Source organism: Acomys minous (assembly GCF_964271855.1).
Source record: "Acomys minous genome assembly, chromosome: 16".
NCBI classification, from domain to species: domain Eukaryota; kingdom Metazoa; phylum Chordata; class Mammalia; order Rodentia; family Muridae; genus Acomys; species Acomys minous.
In genome coordinates, this window is record NC_140498.1 from 85,084,483 (window position 1) to 85,103,816 (window position 19,334).

Here is a 19,334-nt window from a genome sequence, read left to right on the forward strand (position 1 = left end):
TCTTTCCTCTTCCCGTTCTTACTCCAGGCTGCTTCTAACTCACTATATAGCTGAGGATGACCTTCTGCATCTACCTTCCAAGGGCAAGATTACAGGCATGACCTACCATAGCCAATCTATGCTGACAAGGGACTGGACCCCGGCCCTAATGCATACTAGGCAGCCACTCTGACAACAGGGGCTCACTATGTGGCTCAGGCTGGCCTGGAAGTTATATCGTATCTCTTGCCTCAGCCTCTTGGATGCTGGGATCACAGACATATGCCACCGTACCATATATAATCCCGCCAATCTATTTGTGTGTGTGTACATATTCATAAGTGTTCATATTTATAACTGTAGGATATATTGCTTAATTATGAAATAGGCAAATCTCAGAAAGTTACATACTTTTTTTTTTTTCTGTGTAGCCTTGGTTGTCCTGGAACTTGCTCTGTAGACCAGGCAGGCCTTGAACTCACAGAGATCTGCCTATTTCTGCTACCCCAAATGCTGGGATTAAAGACATGTGCCACCACCGCCTGGCCACACCATAATTTTTTATGCAATGTTTATTTCTCTGTTTATTCATTGCTGTGCATGCTAGGCATTAGTGGATTTTTCTTTCTTTTTTTTTAGTTTTTTCGAGACAAGGTTTCTAGGTGTAGCCTTGGCTATCTTGGAGTCATTTTGTAGACCAGGCTGGCCTCGAACTCACAACGATCTGCCTGCCGCTGCCTCCTGAGTGCTGGGATTAAAGGCGTGCGCTATCACTGCCAGGCCGCATTAGTGGATCTTAGTCACCAGCTAACTAGTGGCCTGCTAAGAGGAGAAACAGGAAACGGACACACCCAGAGAAAATCCTTTGAAGACCCCAGGAGAGCAGGGCCAATCCAGAGGTCAGGGGGAGGGGCCTCACAAAACATCCCCCAGGACAAGAAAAGGTGGGAAATCCTGTAACCCAAGTGTAAACGCATGGTCTAGTGCTTTGTGTTTAATTGTTAACTATGTTGCTCCCTAAGGTCTGCTTGCTGTCTTTTGCTAGCCGACACTCACATACCCCACAGATTGCTGTGTAACCTCCCTGTTTGATCAATTGAGAAAGAGCAGAAGGAAGGGGTGGGGCGACGGTTTGTGGGCTTGGGGGGGGGGAGGGTCTTGGGAAGGAGAGAGGCGGGGAGTAAGAGGGTGCAGGATTGCCATGGGATGAGAAACAGCCCCTGGTCTAAGAGGAGGAGCTCCGCAGGGGAAGAAGCAGCCCAGATGAACAACATAAGCACGTATTTTGGGATTATGGGTGGGAAATAGCCCAGATAGAAATTCTTAGAGCAGATGGCATGGGATGGGAGCTTGGGAGATAAAGCTAGCTCAGGAGGTAATACCTGCCATGCCCCAGGTGAAATAAGGCTACTCTAAAAATCTATCAGGTCCCTGCACCTTTTATTGATTGTGATAGGGGATTAGATAATATCGCCATAATAAATTATAAGGCTAATAATAAGCATTAATAGGCCTACTCTGAAGTTGACAACAGGCCCCCAGCATAAGGAGGAAGAGGAGGGAGGACTGGGGTTGAAGGTCATCCTTGGCTACATGGTAAGTGTGAGGCAAGCCTGAGTTAAGTGAGACCCTTGCAGAAACAAACAGGGGCCGGAGAGATGGCTCAGAGGCTGGCAGCACTTACTGCTCTTGCGGAGGACCTAAGTTTGGACCAGCGTCCACATCCAGCACATCACACTGACTAGAATTCTGGGTCTAGGAAATTAAATGCCTTTGACTCTTACAGGTACTTACACTCATGTACGCGCGCGCGCGCGCGCGCACACACACACACACACACACACACACACAAAGATAATTAAAAAGAAATCCTTGGGCTGGGTATGGTAACACATGCCTTTAATCCCAGCACTGTGAGCTCAAGCCTAGCCTGGCTGACATACGAAGTTTCAGGACTGCCAGAACTACATAGAGAGGCCATATTTCAAACAAAACAAAAACAAATCAAAACGCAAATAAGTCTTAAAGAATAAACAAACAAAAAAAGAGAAAACAAGGCTGGGGGTAAGCTTAGTAGGGTGCCTGCCTAGCATGCACCAAGCTCGGGCTTTGATTCCTAGCACCACATTCACTTACAACCTGAGTACTCCAGAAGTAAAAGCTGGAGGATCAGGAGGACAAAGGCCACCCTCAGCTACATAGCCAGTTTGAGGATAGCCTTGTCTAGGTGAAACCTTTTGTTTTATTTTTTTTTTTAAGTTTTATTGCAGGGTATTTGAACCTGTTGTGAACTCCGAGATTGTGAACTGTAAAAACCTGTTTCTTAGTCGGGCGTAGTGGCGCAAGCCTTTAATCCCAGCACTCGGAAGGCAGAGGCAGGCGGATCGCTGTGAGTTCGGGGCCAGCCTGGTCTACAAAGTGAGTCCAGGACAGCCAAGGCTACAGAGAGAAAACCCTGTCTCAAAAACAAAAACAAACAAACAAACAAAAAAAGCACTCATTGCTCTTGCAGAGGAGCTGAGTTTGGTTCCCAACACCCAGACAGTGGCTTACAACCATGCATATCTTCAGTTTGTCTGTCTGTCTGTCTGTCTGTCTGTCTGTCTGTGCTTATCTATTTATCTACCCACCTATACACCTATCTATCTATCTATCTATCTATCTATCTATCTATCTATCTGGGACAGTTTTGCTCTGGAGCACAGGCTGGCCTCAAACTTTCAGCCATCCTCCTGCCTCTGCCTCTGCTTCTAATATTTTCTGGGACTCTAAGTGTGGGCTACCACGCTGGGCCCTGCCTTGTTCTCACATCGCTGGAATCAATACTGACAGAAGTGACTCCGGGGAGGAGAGATTAGTCTTGGCCCATGATTTGAAAGGGCCTCAGTTTGTCAAGGTAGAATGTGCCTGTTCATTGAGGTGGCTATGGTGGTGGCAGCGGGTGCTTATACCATGGCGTCAGGAAGGAGAGAGCCAGGCAGGAAGAAGGTGGGCGTGGCATTCCCCAAGTAACTGAGTGACCCCAGCCAGCTTGCCCCAACCTTCTAAAATTGTCACAGCCTTCCAATGTAGCATCACCAACTAGGAAGCAAGCGCTAACTGCTTGAGCCAGCGGGATCCAGTTCAGATCCAAGCCGTCGAGCTCATAACTGTGAGGAGATAAATGTCTGTTGCCGAAGCTGGCTAGGCCAGACTGTCCTGCACAAAAACCCCGCTGACGAAGATGCAATTTGATCATCAGCCTTCCGTGGGGGCTGGCTAATGGTTCCAGGGCAGAGCACCATATGTGTTTGTTTTAAAAACAATTTATCTGCTATCAGTCTGAATAGACTTTTGACAAAAGCCCTGGCTATGCTGGACAACAGAGAAATGCAACATTAGAAAAAGCAGAATTACATTAAGAACACATTGACTTTTCATAGGCAAACATACCCCAAGCGCTTCCTCTGTCTCCCCATCTACCTTGTTTGATGGTAGAAATCAATCACAAAAGTAAATTTAAATACAACTCAACCGGCAAGATGCCTCAGTGGACAGAGGTACTTGCTGCCATGCCTGACAGCCTGTGTTGAATGCCTAGACCCACGTAGAGGAAGGAGGCAACAGGCCACGCAAGCTGCCCTCTGACCTCAACACACAAACACACTCAAATAGGTGTTTTCAAATGAAAAAAAAAAAAGATTTCCAGGTGGTGGTAGCATACATATTTAATCCTAGCACTCAGGAGGCAGAAGCAGGCAGATCTCTGAGTTCAAGGCTAGCCTGGTCTACAGAGTGAGTTCTAGGGCAGTCAGGACTACACAGAGAAAGCCTGTCTTGAAAAACCAACCAACCAAACAAACAAAAAAAAGAGACCTAAAAGCAGCTCTGTGGCTACCGGAGGCAGAACACTGACATTTCAGTCAGGATTTAAAAACTAAAATTAAGTAACCTAAAACTGGACGTTGAAGATGGCTGAGCAGTAAAGAGCACTTATTGCTCTTGCAGAGGACCAGAGTTTAGTTCCCTGAACCCACGTGATGGGTAGCTCACCCCAGCTCCAGGGGAATCAGGATCTCAGGCATCTATATTTGTGTGTGTGTGTGTGTGTGTGTGTGTGTGTGTGAGAGAGAGAGAGAGAGAGAGAGAGAGAGACAGAGACAGAGACAGAGAGAGAGACAGAGAGACAGAGAGACAGAGAGAGTGAGACAGAGAATAAGGAAGAAATGACAAAACATGCTAATAATAAAAATTAAGGCTAGGTAGCCAAGCCTGATGGTGCATTCCAGGAGGATCAGAATTTAGCAAGCCTTGGCCTGCACAGATGATTCACCGGTTAAAAGTACTGGTTGTTCTACTGGAGGACCCTGGTTTAATATTCAGTACCCATACCGTGGCTCACAACCCTCTGCAATTTCAGTCCTAGGGAATCTGACACCCTCGCTGGCCTTCCAGGGCACCAGGCATGCACATGGCACACAGACATACAAACATGCAAACATATCCATACGTATAAAATTGAATTTAAAAAATTATTTTTGTTTTGTTTTGATTTTGTTCTTTGGTTTGTTTGTTTGTTGGTTTTGTGACAGGGTTTCTCTGTGTAGCTTTGGCTGTCCTGGAACTTGTTCTGTAGACCAGGCTGGCCTCGAACCCACAGAGATCTGCCTGCCTCTGCCTCACTAGTGTTGGGATTACAAGCGTGCACTGCCACTGCCACCCCCACCCAGCATTGTTTAAGTTAGCAAGCCCAACCTCGGGATGTGCTAGCTCAAGAATCAAAACAGCCAGTGTGGTGGCTTTAGTCCTTTTTAGAGGATAGCCTGGGCTACCTAGCTACAGGGCAGACAGAGCTACATAGAGAGATCCTGTCTCAAAAAAAGACTTTTTATTTTTAAAGAAGGGAAAATTAGGGAAGGAGAATTTGAGGAACAAAATGCACTCACGCTGCAACCAAGCATTTTCTATGTAGCTTTAAAATCTTTGTCACCTGCAGAACCAAGTGGAAACCAGCAAAGAGCAGCCAAGAATTTGGCTGCAGCCACAGAGCACCTTCTGATAGAAGTTCGTGAGAAAAGATGGATGAAAGCATGTGAAACTGTAAAGGAACCCCAAGAGGGCCCGGTGTGTGTCCCTGTGCTCCCCGCCCCTGGGAGGCGGAGGGAGGAAAGTGCTGTGTTAGAAGCCAGCCTGGGCTACACGGAAAGACCCTGTCTCAGTAAATCATAACACGTATGCAAGGACCAGAGAGGAACCGTGTTCAGGACACGTGCGCTCCAGACAGTTTACATCTAAACAGGACCAGGAGGTGTTGGCACCAGCACTCGGGAGACAGAGGCAGGGAGAACTCTGAACCCAAGGCCAGATTGGTCTACAGATCAGGTTCCAAGCAGGTTTCTGTCAGAGTCCTGCGAAGGAGAAGGATTTCAAATGGAAACCCTGACGGTTTCTGTCAGAGAAATGGGGCCAAATGCCATTCTCTCAGCCAAGTCCAGGAAGTAGAGCGAGAAGTAGCTGTCTCTCATGGCCCCAAAGGGAGTGTGGGGAGAAGAAAGAAGAAGAGGAGGAGAGAAGAGAGGCTATGAGAAGTTCCCACTTTATTGGGGTGAAGGAGAAAGGAAGATGACGCCATGAGAAACCTACATTTGTCTCTGCCACTGGCTTCCTATGCCCTTGAACATCCTGGGTGATGAGTAAAAGGGGCTATCTCCCTCTCCTCTGTAGCTCAGGTTGTCCCCTGGTGCCAGCGTCGGCTTCTGGGTGCCACTTTATGCATGGAGGACAGCGAACAACTCGTAGGAGCCGGTTGTTTGGTTTTTTACCATGAGGCTATCAGCGGAATCAACCCTGCCTGTGTGAAGACCCTGCCTGACAGTGCTTGGGGTTGCTTCCAGTCAATGAACACACTGTAGGGCTGGAGCGGGGAGGACACCCCCGGAGTTCAGTGAGAGGAACAAGCAATTCTCCCCGCCTCATGCTTTGCACCATACATCTTTCCACTTGACAATTCTTAAATTTTTCCTATTTTTAATTTTTTTTTTGCATCAAAGCATTAAATTCCTTTGTTTAAAGGTTCTAGAAAGCCAGTCATTTATATATACGTATACGTGTGTGTGTGTGTGTATATGTGTGTGTGTATGTGTGTGTGTGTATGTGTGTGTGTATGTGTGTGTGTGTATGTGTGTGTGTGTATGTGTGTGTGTATGTGTGTGTGTATGTGTGTGTGTGTATGTGTGTGTGTATGTGTGTGTGTGTATGTGTGTGTGTATGTGTGTGTGTGTATGTGTGTGTGTATGTGTGTGTGTGTATGTGTGTGTGTGTATGTGTGTGTGTATGTGTGTGTATGTGTGTGTGTGTATATGTGTGTGTATATGTGTGTGTATGTGTGTGTGTATGTGTGTGTGTGTATGTGTGTGTGTGTATGTGTGTGTGTATGTGTGTGTGTATATGTGTGTGTGTGTGTATGTGTGTGTGTGTGTATGTGTGTGTGTGTGTGTGTGTGTGTGTGTGTGTGTGTGTGTAACTGGCGTACAGACTACACCATCTTGATCTCTAGACAGCTGAGTGGTTACTAAGAACAAACCCATCCTCAGAATGTGGGATCCAAGACCTCATGAGTCCTTCTCATCCGAAACTCTCCCTACTAGCTACAAGTCCCACATATTCTAATAATTTGCCATACATGTCCTTTAAAAAGCCCTTTGGGAAGCCGGGTATGGTGGCGCACTCCTTTAATCCCAGCACTCAGGAGGCAGAGGCAGGTGGATCTCTGAGTTCGAGGCCAGCCTGGTCTACAAAGCAAGTCCAGGACAGCCAAGGTTAACACAGAGAGACCCTGTCTCGAAAAACCGAAATGAAAAAAATAAAAAATTAAAATTAAAAAAAACAAAAAACAAAAACAAAACAAAGAAAAAAGTCATCTGTGGCTACAAAGTGAGCTGGAGAACAGCCTGGGCTGCTTGAGAACCTGTCTCAAAACAAGCAAACACAAACAATAAATGTAAAAAAAGAAAAAAAAACAATAAATGTAACTAAAGTATCTTCCAGAATCCTGTGGGTCATTCTAGTACAGTGGCTCTCACGCACCCAACGACGTGAAACAGTCCCTCGTGCTGTGATGACCCCCAGTCATGAAATTATTTTTGTGGCTATGTCATAGCTGTAACTTTGCTACTGGTATGACTCATAATGTAAACATCTGTGTTTTCTGATGGTCTTAGGTGACCTCTGTGAAAGAGTTGTTTGACCCCCAAAGGGGTCGTGACTCACAGGCTGAGCAGCACTGTCCTAGTAAATCATGGAAGTGCAATCAGTCTTCTAACCACTGAGCCATAGGTCCAGCTCCCTAGCAAGTCACGGAAGCAATTGTTATTTTTAAATTTCAAGACAGGGGCTCATTATTCAACCCTGGCCTGGAATTTGCTACATAGACCAGGCTAGCCACTAGCTCACAGACATCTGCTTCCTGCATGCTGGATCTTAAGGAGTGTGCCATCATGCCTGGCTAAGTTTAAACGTATGGCTGCCAGAGGGCAGGTGGGTTCAAGGATGTTCAGAGGAACCCTGCGGAGCTGTATCTTGGGCCACTGAGCCATGTGGACTCACGGGAGCTGACGCTAACTGTAGGATTTGGAGCTGACGCTGCTGTGACACAGCATTTAACAGAAACAGCTTTTTAAAAAACCTTTCTTTTTGTTTTTGTGCTGAGGACAGAACTTACTGCCTTATACATGCCCAGCAAACTCTCTACCAAACCATGACAGAAACACCTGGTTGAGGTTTGAGTGAGAAATGTCCCCCACAGGCTCCCATACTTGAACACTTGGTCCTCAGCTATTGGCAAGCTTATAGCGCCTTTAGGAGGCGGGGCGGAACCTTGAGGGGCGGGGCCAGAGGGTTTAGGGCCTGATGCTGCTTCCTGTCCTTTCTGCTTCCTGTGTGTGGATGGAAACGTGATTAGCTATCCTCCTGCTCCTGCCATTGAGCCTTCCCCACTCGTTGCCATGCTTTCCCTGCCATGACGGTTTCTATAAACAGAGAAGTGACTGACACACAGATTAAGGCAGGGCACGTTGATGTTGGCTCAGGGTTTCAGTCTGCCATGTTGGGCCCCTCAGTTCACAGCAGCGGGAGTGTGTGATGGAGGCTGTTCCCACCACGGTGAACCAGGAGCATGGCAGGCTGTAAGCCTGGAAGGCCTGTTCCCACAAGCTGGGCTCACCTAGGTTTCGTGGTTCCCCCTAAACAGTTCCACCACCTGGGGGTGAACTGTTCACAAGGGGAACCTGTGAGGGACATTTTAGCTGGGGATGAAATGTTAACAATGGGAACCTGTGAGGGACATTTCAGATTCAAATCCTAACGGTGTCCAAAGAGAGCTGGAGACTCACTTGGTGTGGGAAGCCCACAGGGTTGGTGTGAGAATCATCGTGAGCATATGAGAAACTACAAACATACAGGAAATAGACCAAGGAGGTGAAAGAATGGCACATGCCAGCATAGAAATACTCATATACTTTTGGTTTTCCAAGAGGAAGATGTGTCATGAAGGACACGGGGGTGGTGGGGGTGGTGGGGGTGGGGGGGGAAGGGCGGGGGGAAATCTTACTGAGCTTGGGAACTCGGAGGCTATGAAGTTCTTCATGGATGTATTTGACTGCATAAACATTCAACTGTTTTGTGTGACAAAGGACACCACAAATAAAACCAATTCAAATGGTGGAGCTGAAAAAATATTTGCAATATAAATAACAGCCACCAACATCTGCTGACTGTTACCGAGTGCCAGGCGACCATCTGTTTAGCCTACGTCTATTCTGAATTTACCTCCAGCAACGCCTTGAAATAGGGGTCATGGTGACCACAGTAGTGGTTACTACTCCACAGATGAAGAAACCCAGGCAATACAGTGTTAAATAAGTAGCTTAGGTCACATGGGCAGGCAGGGCAGAATCAAGATGTGACCCTTGGCAACAGCTCTCAGCCATGCCTCAAGTGGAAGCCAAATGCACGCCATTTAAAGGCTTTTGTAAAATGCCCAGACAAGGCAAGCCACAATGCACAGGTGGACTCTTCACAGAGGAGCGGACCCAGGTGACTAACGGACTTGGGAAAAGAAAACTCAAATTTGACCGAAGTCAGAAAAACACTAAAGGGGAGCTGGAGAGATGGCTGAGGGGTTAAGAGGACCTGACTTTGATTCCCAGCACCATGTGGGGCACCTTACAACCACTTACGTCCAGCTCCAGGGGAATCTCACATTCCTTCACACACACACAAATGGAAATAAAATTAACAAGCCACAAAGAGAAGAAGCAAGGATCTATTAGCATGCACCCGTCAGACAGACAGCACGGACAGGAAAGAGGAACGGTGTCAACTACTGGCAGAAATGTGGAGAAAAGGGCATTCTCATACACTCTGTGGCCATTGGGAAAAGCCATCTGGCAACGCCTAGTAAATTGAGACTAAATGTCCCCCTTGACGGGCTAATTCCATTCCTGGGAAGCTGTCCCAAAGAAACAAAAAAGACAGCAATATTCAAGTGGTTTTTTAAAAAAAAAGTTTATAGGAGGTGGTTTTTTGTTATTTGAAAACAACAAATCAAAACAAAAAAAAAATGCATGTTACAACCAGGTGGTGGTGTGTACCTTTGATCCCAGCACTTGGGAGGCAGAGGCAGGCAGATCTCTGAGTTTGAGACCAGCCTGGTCTACAGAGCGAGTTCCAGGACAGCCAGGGCCACACAGAGAAACCCTACCCAGGGAACTCTCTATGTAGACCAGGCTGGCCTCGAACTCACAGAGATCCACCTGCCTCTGCCCGAGTGCTGGGATTGAAGATGTGTACCACCATACCCAGCCTTTGCTGTTGCTTTTGGGTTTTGTTTTTGGTTTTTTATTTTGTTTTGTTTTGTTTTTTTGGTGGGGGGGGGGTGTTGGCTGCTGTTTTTTTTTTTTTTTAGTTTTTCGAGACAGGGTTTCTCTGTGTAGCCTTGGCTGTCCTGGACCCGCTTTGTAGACCAGGCTGGCCTCGAACTCACATAGATCCACCTGCCTATGCCTCCCGAGTGCTGGGATTATAGGCGTGCGCCACCACGCCCAGCTTAACAGATTCTTTTTTTTTTTTTTTTTTTTTTTTTTTTTGGCTGCTGCTTTTTAATAATTAACGTTTTACCGGAACATGGCTGTTCATGGGGCTGGGTTCTCAGGATTGTCCTTGCCCGGGCATGACTGGAGAGGGTATACCCTCCTATCAGTTACAATCATGGATGTCTCTCCTCCTACCTGTGTCTAGCCTCCACTGGGTCACTCACAGGCCTTCCGCAGTCCTCTGACAACATATGGCAGGGCAAGGCATGAGACAGAGATGGTGCGACCCGTAATCCCCAAATACTTAACAGTACAAATAAAGTTTGTACAACACAAATAGTGGCACATACTTTTATTTTATTTTGTTTTATTTCAGAGCTGAGGACTGAACCCAGGGCCTTGTGCTTGCTAGGCAAGTGCTCTACCACTGAGCTAAATCCCCCACCCCATGGCACATACTTTTAATTCCAGCATTTGGGCTGGGGCAGGCAGATCTCTGTGAGTTTAAGGACCCCTTGGGTCTACATAGAGAGTTCCCAGCCAGTCTGGGCTGCATAGAGAGACCCTGTCCAAAAAAAAAAAAAAAAAGAGTTATTAGTTACTGGATAGATGTGGGCCTGCACACACACATTCCAGGGCCAGAGGGGAGTAAGCAAATGTGGTCTTGGGTTCCAGAAGGGAGCTGGGAACACAGCCACTGGCTGGACCCAGGCTCTAAGGAGGCGCGAGGCTTTGATCCTCAGGCTCACTGTTTGCTGTGACTCTCGCTCCCACACTTTCCTCAATCACACAAAAGTTTATAGAACAAACACACAAATGAACAAAGACAGCTACATAATCCCCCAAAGAGCCTGACGCACTGATAACCTGGGACGGATTGTAGACTGCTGTGAGGGCAGCGGCCAGGACTGCTGGCACTGAACCTGTCTGTCCCAGTAGTCATTGCTGTTCCTACCTTCTAAAAACAACCCTCCTCCAAGCAACAGCACCTTTTAGAGGTGACTGGATCTCAGCCAAGCTACAGAGTGGGGTGTGATTAGCTCGGGCCAGTTGCTTAGACAATGCTGTGGACATGGAGATGTGACAGTCAAGGCTGTGTTACAAAGATTTTCCTAAAGGGCTTTTGGGAGCCAAGCTTTTAGCTCAGTCCGTAAGCGTCTGCCTAGCGTGCATGAAGCCCTGTATTCAGTTCCCAGCAATACATGGTGGCACATGTCTGTAGTTCCCGCATTTGGAAGGTAGAGGCAGAACAGTCACAAGTTCAAGGTTATCCTCAGCTACATAGTGAGTTAGAGGCCAGCCCGGGCTACATGGGTCTCTGCCTAAGGGGCTTTGAATATGCCAACTCCTCAGAGAGTGAATCACAGCATTCTCACATGATCCATCAACTGAGTAAACGACAAAAATAATTAAAAACAGGTCATCCAAAGCAGTAGCTGTGCAGGCATGCATATAAAAGTACTACATGACTATTTAGCAAAGTCCAAACGGTGGAAATGGCCTCAAGGGGACAGATGAATGAATAAACAAAACATGGTCTCCCCATGGAGTAATAAACAATGGAATACGGTTCAGCCATACAAAGGGAGGGAGCGTTCACACACACACACACACACACACACACACACACACACACACACGGCAATGCAGATGAACCTCAGAAACATGATGCGAAGGGAAGAAGCCGGATACGAGAGGCCGAAGAGTGCATGAGCTCATTCATATGAAATGTCCAGAAGAGACCAATCTAGGCACAGAATGAAGAGACAGAAGCCAAGGGCCTCAGGGCTCGGGAGGATGGGGGATGCTCAGGGGATGCTCAGGGGATGCTCAGGGATGCTCAATGAACGGTTAATGAATGTCTTTAGGGGATGATGGACCGGTTTTGAATCTAGGCTGAGATAATGGGTGCAGAGCATAGGAGAACGTATTAGAAACCACTGACTTTCATCTTTTAAAATGGGTGGTTATATAGTATGTGAATTTCACATCAATAATAATAATAATGATGATGATGATAATAGTAGTAATAGTAATAATAGAAATTCTTGAAAGGATATGATTCTTAAAGTAGCCAGACCTCTTTTTTTTGTTTTGTTTTGTTTTGTTTTCCGAGACAGGGTTCCTCGGTATAGCCTTGGCTGTCCTGGACTCCCTTTGTAGACTAGCCTAGCCTCAAACTCACAGCGATCCACCTGCCTCTGCCTCCCAAGTGCTGAGATTAAAGGCATGTGCCACTACGCCCAACTCAGACCTTCTTTTTCTTTTTTCTTTCTTTCTTTCTTTCTTTTTTTTTTTTTTTTTTTTTTTTTTTTGAGACAGAGTCCCTCTGTGTATCCTTGGCTGTCCTGGACTCTGTAGACTAGGCTGGCCTCGAACTCACAGTGATCCACCTGCCTCTGCCTCCTGAGTGCTGGGATTACAGACTTTAAAAAAAAATACTATCTTTTATTATTTTACTTATCTGTATGCACACATATGTATGTGTGCAAGGGCACCATAAGGCATATGTGGAGGTCAGGTGGCGACTTTCAGAAGTATGTTCTCTCCTTCTACCATGTGCGTCCCAGGGGTCAAACTCAGGTCCTCAGGTTGAACCATCTCCTTGGCCCAGCCAAGCCCTTTTTGTATCTTGTGACAAGCACAGGACAAACTAGGACTCTAAATAATGGCGGAGAGAAACACTAAAAAAACTAAGTTCTAGCCAGGCAGTGGTGGCACACACCTTTAACCCCAGCACTTGGGAGGTAGAGGCAGGCAGGTCTCTGGGAGTGTGAGGCCAGCCTGGTCAACAGAGCCAGTTCAGGACAGCCAGGGCTACACAGAGGAAAAACTAAAAACCACCTAAGTTTTTACTGCTGGGGGATGTAGTCCATGCTTGAGTGCATGCATCAAGTCTTAGGGTCAATCTCCAGTTCCAGGGGTGGGGGGAAAGGACACCGGAACAGCTTCTTGACTCTGCTAGTGGCCTGTTCCAGAACTCTTAATTATGGATGACCACAGGAATCAGCAGGGCACAGTGGTGCACACCTGTAATCCTAGTATTCAGGGAGGCAGAGGCAGGAGGATCACTGTGAGTTTGCCAGGACAGCCAAGGCTACACAGAGAAACCCTGTCTCAAAGAACAGAGAGAGAGAGAGAGACAGAGAGAGAGACAGAGAGAGAGACAGAGAGAGAGAGACAGAGAGAGAGAGACAGAGAGAGAGACAGAGCCACACAGAGAGAGAGACAGAGAGAGAGACAGAGCCACACACACACACACACACAGAGAGAGAGAGAGAGAGAGAGAGAGAGACAGAGAGACAGAGAGACAGAGACAGAGATTCAGATCTCTGGCCTGCCTGGGTGGAGACCTACGCTTCCTGTTGGGCTCGGTCATTCCCTTAGCCAGAAACCGTGCTCAGAAGACATGGACACTAACTAGTCATCAATGAGATACTGTAGTTTTCCTAGGGCATTGGATGATGAGCTGTGGCCCCAGAGGGTCTGCCCACTTTTCTGAGTTATTCAGAAAAATGTAACTTCTCTAAGCACGCTGCTTTCCTTAACGCTTTGGGCTTTCCCCACAGAATTTGGGGGACTTTTCCTTACTCTCTCTCTAGAGCTCCCCTCCCCGCCCTGTGGCTGCTTGTCCGCACCATGGCTGACTTCCGGGCCAGGGTTTTTGAGCTCCTGTCTGAATCTACTCTTAAATTCTTTAATAGTGAAGACCAAGAAGAGCAAAAGGGAACCCTGACTTCCCCCTGGGTATCCATTGAACACCAGCCCCAAATTCCACCAGTGAAAGATAGCCCTTGCAACACAGCAAGAGGTCTAAAACAGAAGGGGGCTTGGTCTGGTACTGTGTATTCTAAGGTGAAATGCTGGCCCCCCAAGATCTGGCTGCTGCCCAGATGAGTGCATTCTCACGTACACCACGTGATGTTCTATAGACCTTGCTCCCCAATTTAAAGTTGGCTGGTGAATTAAAATAGCTAGAAGTAACCACACAGAAGACAAGTAGACGGAGCTTAGGTTCCCGGGCTTGGGGTCAGATGGGGACCACGAGGCAGGAGAGGAAGCCAGAGAGGAGGAGATTGCCATGGGGCAGCATGGACCATGAGCACGTGGCCTGATGGAGCAGAAGCAGCCCAGGCAGGGACAAGTATGGCAGGTAACTTAGGGCATGGAGCTGGGAAATAGCGAAATAGCATAGAGGGTTAATACCTGCCCAGTCACTGTGCTTTGAGGCTTTTTATAAATCTACAAGGTCTCCGCCTCGATTACTTGAGAATTAGCTGGGGGAGAGAAGCCCTCCAGAGTCTACACTAAGAGAAGACAATAGCTTTAGCTAAAAGGGGGCGGGGCAAGACTTAAAGGTGAACCGTGCTGCACCCACACGCCTAGCGTCGTTCTCCTTACAGAGAGAAGATAACCCCTGTGTGGCTACAGCTTAGGTAGAAGAAACACAGCTTTTCAGAGTAGAGGCCTAAACAATGTTTATTTTTTAAAGCAATCCCAGCATGCCATGGGTCTCAAGCAGTGAGACCCTATCTTCCTCCCCGCCAAAAAATCCCCTAGGTTTATTTCTCAGGGGGAGGGAGACAGAGGCAGAGAGGAGGGGCTTGAGACGACTCAGGTCCCACCATCCCCCAGGTTATCTCTATCGAGCCTTGGTGTTTCAGAAAACAGGATAGACTAGCTTTGGGTAGGATGCTTAGGCAATCACAGAGTTGCCAGCTGTTGTGCATACAGGGGAGACAGGCTCCCCAGCCGTACCCTTGAAGTCTGTGAGGTGGAGCTGAGGCAGTACCTGGCCCCGCTCCCATGCATGACCCAGACTTCTAATAAGCTCATTCTTTCTGTGTGATGTTCTGTGCAGAGAGGCAAGAACGTCCCTGGTCAGAGTCAGCTTGGCTTCCCCGTGGGATCAAAGGCAGGTCTCACACACATCAGGAACGGCGGCTTTGCCTCAGAAATACATCCCCAGCCCTTGGGTTCTTTCTACATCTCTTGGGGTGCGACTGGGAAAGAGCAGAGACAATGGAGCATCTATCTCCTCCGATGGCTCAGCCCATCGCACCTCCACACTGCTGCAGCTTCCAGGTAGCGCTCCCGACGAGGTTTCCTGCTACTCCACATGGGAGGAAGCTTCTAAGAGAAGGGGATCTGGCTAAGCTAATCTAGGGCTTAATGCCCGTCAATGCTGCCGGACTGGATCTTCCTATATTGCTTAGCACCGACGCCCAAGCCTTTGCGTAACATCCGAAGTCAGCCCACAGTAAAACCTGCTTGCACAGCTGATAGATGGGGTAAGAGGAACAGGTCCTGAGCTGAAGCTCACCAAGCTGTCCTACTGAAGGGCTAACAACTCAAAACCCTCAGGTGGATCGAGAAACTCCAGACAGCAAGGGGCACACACTGGTAATGGCTTCGGGATGTTAGGATTCTTCAGAAAGCTCCTGACCCAAGGAGCAGCCTCCCACTGGCATGTACAGTTCTGACGCGGCAGGGGAAAACGTCCGCACATGGAATCTTCCACACCGAAGTTTCCTTCTCTGCCCTAGAAAGCTCCAAGCCTCTTTCACGAGGGTGTGGTCTCCACTCCCGAGAGAGACCTGCGGTCCTTCACTGTTCTGATTAGAGGGCAATCTGTTTCTGCAGAGGTCAGTCTCCTGTACGATTTTCATGGACTTGGCAACTCCTTTATAAAGGTTTTGAGGTTGTAGGAAATTAACCACGATGGAGATGCATCAAGATTTAGTCTTCTCAGGGGTGTGTGTGTGTGTGTGTGTGTGTGTGTGTGTGTGTGTGTGTGTGTAGGTCAGAAGAAGGCACTGGATCCCCTGGAAATGGAAATGGCTTCCTGGCACATGAGCTGCTAGGCAGTGGGAACGGAACTCTGGTTCTTTAGAACAGCGGTTCTCAACCTTCCCAATGCTGTGACCCTTTGATACAGTTCCTCATGTTGTGGTGACCCACAACCATAAAATTATTTCGATGGTGCTTCATAACTGTAGTTTTGCTACTGTTATGAATACCAATATATGATTATGTGGGATATCTGATACGTGAACCCCCCCAGGGGGCTAAGGTTGAGACCCACAGACTGAGAACACGCCTGCTCTAGAAGGGGCCCAGCACACTTCCACCGCTCCAGCTTAGCTCTGAGAACTCAGAGAAGAATTATGTTCCTTTCTCTCTCTCTCTCTCTCTCTCTCTCTCTCTCTCTCTCTCTCTCTCTCTCTCTCTCTCTCCCTTTTCAGCACTTAGCTGAAATTTTCTGCGTGCAGTGGGTCTTGTCTATGCAGAGGTGAGCTGAGCTGTTTAGTTAGGTCTTAAGTTGCCTGGAATGCAAGATATTTCCAAAACAATGGGTGAGTGAGCTAAAATAACTGGAAACAAAAACACAAAGTCCTGCTGACTTGGGGACAGCTTCAGGAGCAATTAACTAGGGAACTGCCCAGAGCTGGGCTAAGTAAAATTGCAAACATCAGTCCCTGCCAGCCAGGCCCCACTTCCGAAATCCCCTAGCCTTCAAAATATCTCCTTTAGGTGGGGAGCCTTAAGGGTCAACCCCTGACACCTGGCCTCCAGAACTGGGAGAGAACAAACTCTTTTTTTTTTTTAAAGATGTATTTATTTATTATTATGTATACAGTGTTCTAGCGGCACATACACCTGCAGGCCAGAAGAGGGCACCATATCACATTACAGATGGTTGTGAGCCACCATGTGGTTGCTGGGAATTGAACTCAGGACCTCTGGAAGAGCAGACGGTGCTCTTAACCAGTGAGCCATCTCTCCAGCCCGAGAACAAACTCTTGTTGGTTTTGTTTGTTTAGTTTTTGATACAGGGTTTCTCTGTGTGGCCTTGGCTGTCCTGGAACTCATTCTGTAGACCAGCTGGCCTTGAATTCAGAAATCTTCCCGCCTCTGCCTCCCGAGTGCTGGGATTACAGGTGTGCACCACCACAACCAGCTTCTAGGTTCTATCTTTAGAATGGAAACAAGACAGGCAAACCCTCCAGAAACAGCAAAAACCCAAAACACATAACCATGACACTCTTCTTTTTCACTACTGTCTTGTCTTTTATTTCCCTTACGGTTTTTTTTTCCTTTTGAGGCAGGGTGTATTAGTGAATTTTTGCTGCTGTAATAAAACACAACAAATAAAAGCAATTTACAAGGCTGGGCATGGTGGCGCACGCCTTTAATCCCAGCACTCGGGAGGCAGAGGCAGGTGGATCGATGTGAGTTTGAGGCCAGCGTGGTCTTCGGAGTGAGTGCAGGACAGCCAGGGCTACACCAAAAAAAAAAAAAAAAAACAAACAAACAAACAAAAAAACCCTGTCTCAAAAAAAAATGAAGCTTACAAAAGAAAGTTGATTGTGACTTACAGTTCCAGAAGAATAAGAGTCCGTCATGGTAGGAAGGCACAGCAGCAGGTAACAGGCAAGGTGGCAGGTGACAGAGATGGCAGCAAGAGACAGGCATAGCACCAGGTGACAGGCATATATTGGCAGGTGACAAGCACAGCCAAGAAAGCACATCTTCAGTGGCAAACAAAAAGAAGGGAGCAGCACACTGAAGTAGGGCAAGCCTTAAACTCACAGAGACGCACCTGCCCCTGCATCGCAGGTGTCGTGATTAAAGGCGTGCGCCACCACGTGCCTGCTCTCGTTCTCGATGACTTACATCCTTTAACACACACGTTTTTATTTTATCCTATCAGATACAGTCCCTTTTCCCTAAAGGTTACGAGTGTAATTTAAACAGAAAAATATCACCGTGAACCTCAATTGAGGCACAAGAAAATAGCTTCTAAGAAAAGGCCTCCTACTAAAATACTACACTGCAGATTTTTTTGTCCCCCGAGACAGGGTTTCTCTGTGTGGCTTTGGCTGCCCTGGACTCACTTTGTAGACCAGGCTGGCCTCGAACTCACAGCGATCCGCCTGCCTCTGCCTCCCGAGTGCTGGGATTAAAGGCGTGCGCCACCACGCCCGGCTTGCAGAATTCTTTTGTTAGCAGCACCTGGGGTCGAACCCCTGGCTTCGTGCATGCTAATGCAAACAGGTTAGCACTGAGATACAGCAGCCCAGGAGATGGGGAAATGGAAGGACCCAGAGAGAGGGTCCTAGAAACCTACAAGAAGAACATCATGATGGGCAGATCGGGGCCTAGGGGGATCTGCTCAAACTATTGCACTAACCAAGGACAATACAAGCAGTAAACATCGAACCCCTACTCTGATCTACCCAATGGACAGGGCATTCTCCACAGTTATGTGGAGAGCAGGGACTGACTCTGACATGAACTCTGGTGCCCCATATTTCACCACCTCCCCTTGGTGAGGAGGCCTGATTGCACTCAAAGAAAGAATAAGCAGCTACCAAGATGAGACTTGATAGCCTATGACCATATAGTGGGGGAGGAGGTCGCCCTCGGTCTCAGACCTAGGGGAAGGGAATAAGGTGAAAGTGGGAGGGAGGGAGGAATGGGAGGATACAAGTGATGGGATAACAACTGAGTTGTAATCTGAATAAAGTAATAAAATTAAAATTACAAAAAAGAGATACACCAGCCCAGAATACAGAATTTGTTTTTTTTAAAAGAATTTATATTTTTTTAAATAGTAAATTTATAACCATAGAGCTGTCATTTCTATATCACAAGTGGCCTCGAGTCACCAAAACACAGAACGACACATCACTGTATGTCCCAGGGTTTAATGATGAAAGTTTTCGTAGACATATGACTTCCATGTGACTACAACACCGACAAGGGCAGGCATGTGACATCACGGGGCAGGAAGAGGGGGGGGATATTTTGTAAGTTACCACTTCTCTTTTGCGAGGTATAAAATATAGTATGAACTATGTGTCATATAACCATTTTTGACTTAAAATGCTAATGAAGCCTATATAAAGGACACCGGAAAAAAAATTAGTCAACAAGTCTTGTTTTAAAGTAACACCACTTCCTTCTCCTTCATGACGTAGTCTCTTCCAAGCCAAAGGAAGTCCGATTGCTTAACACATAGTACACGTTCTCATTATCTTTAATCTTTTCTAGTACACTTATTTACTTACTGTGTGTGTGTGTGTGTGTGTGTGTGTGTGCACATTTTCTGACACACATATGAAGGTCAGAGGACAGCTTGTGGGGAGTCAGTTATCTCTCACCATGTGGGTCCCAGCCTTTGAAGTCAGGTTGTCAGACTTAGCCCCTTTACCCACGGAGCCACCTCACCAGCCCGTGATTTTTATTTTATTTTATTTGGTTTTGGTTTTTCAAGACAGG

At 47.3% G+C, this 19,334-nt stretch overlaps 1 protein-coding gene across 1 annotated transcript in view; it reads right to left on the reverse strand.

The window, feature by feature from the left end:
* Positions 1-10,399: 10,399 nt before the first annotated feature.
* The window catches only part of KNTC1 (kinetochore associated 1), a 90,354-nt gene continuing 81,419 nt past the window's right edge, over positions 10,400-19,334 (reverse strand). The window contains exon 63 of the mRNA XM_084762645.1: positions 10,400-10,614. Within this exon, the coding sequence (XP_084618771.1) occupies positions 10,471-10,614 (144 nt within the window). The 3' untranslated portion in view covers positions 10,400-10,470. The remainder of the gene's footprint in view (positions 10,615-19,334) is intronic.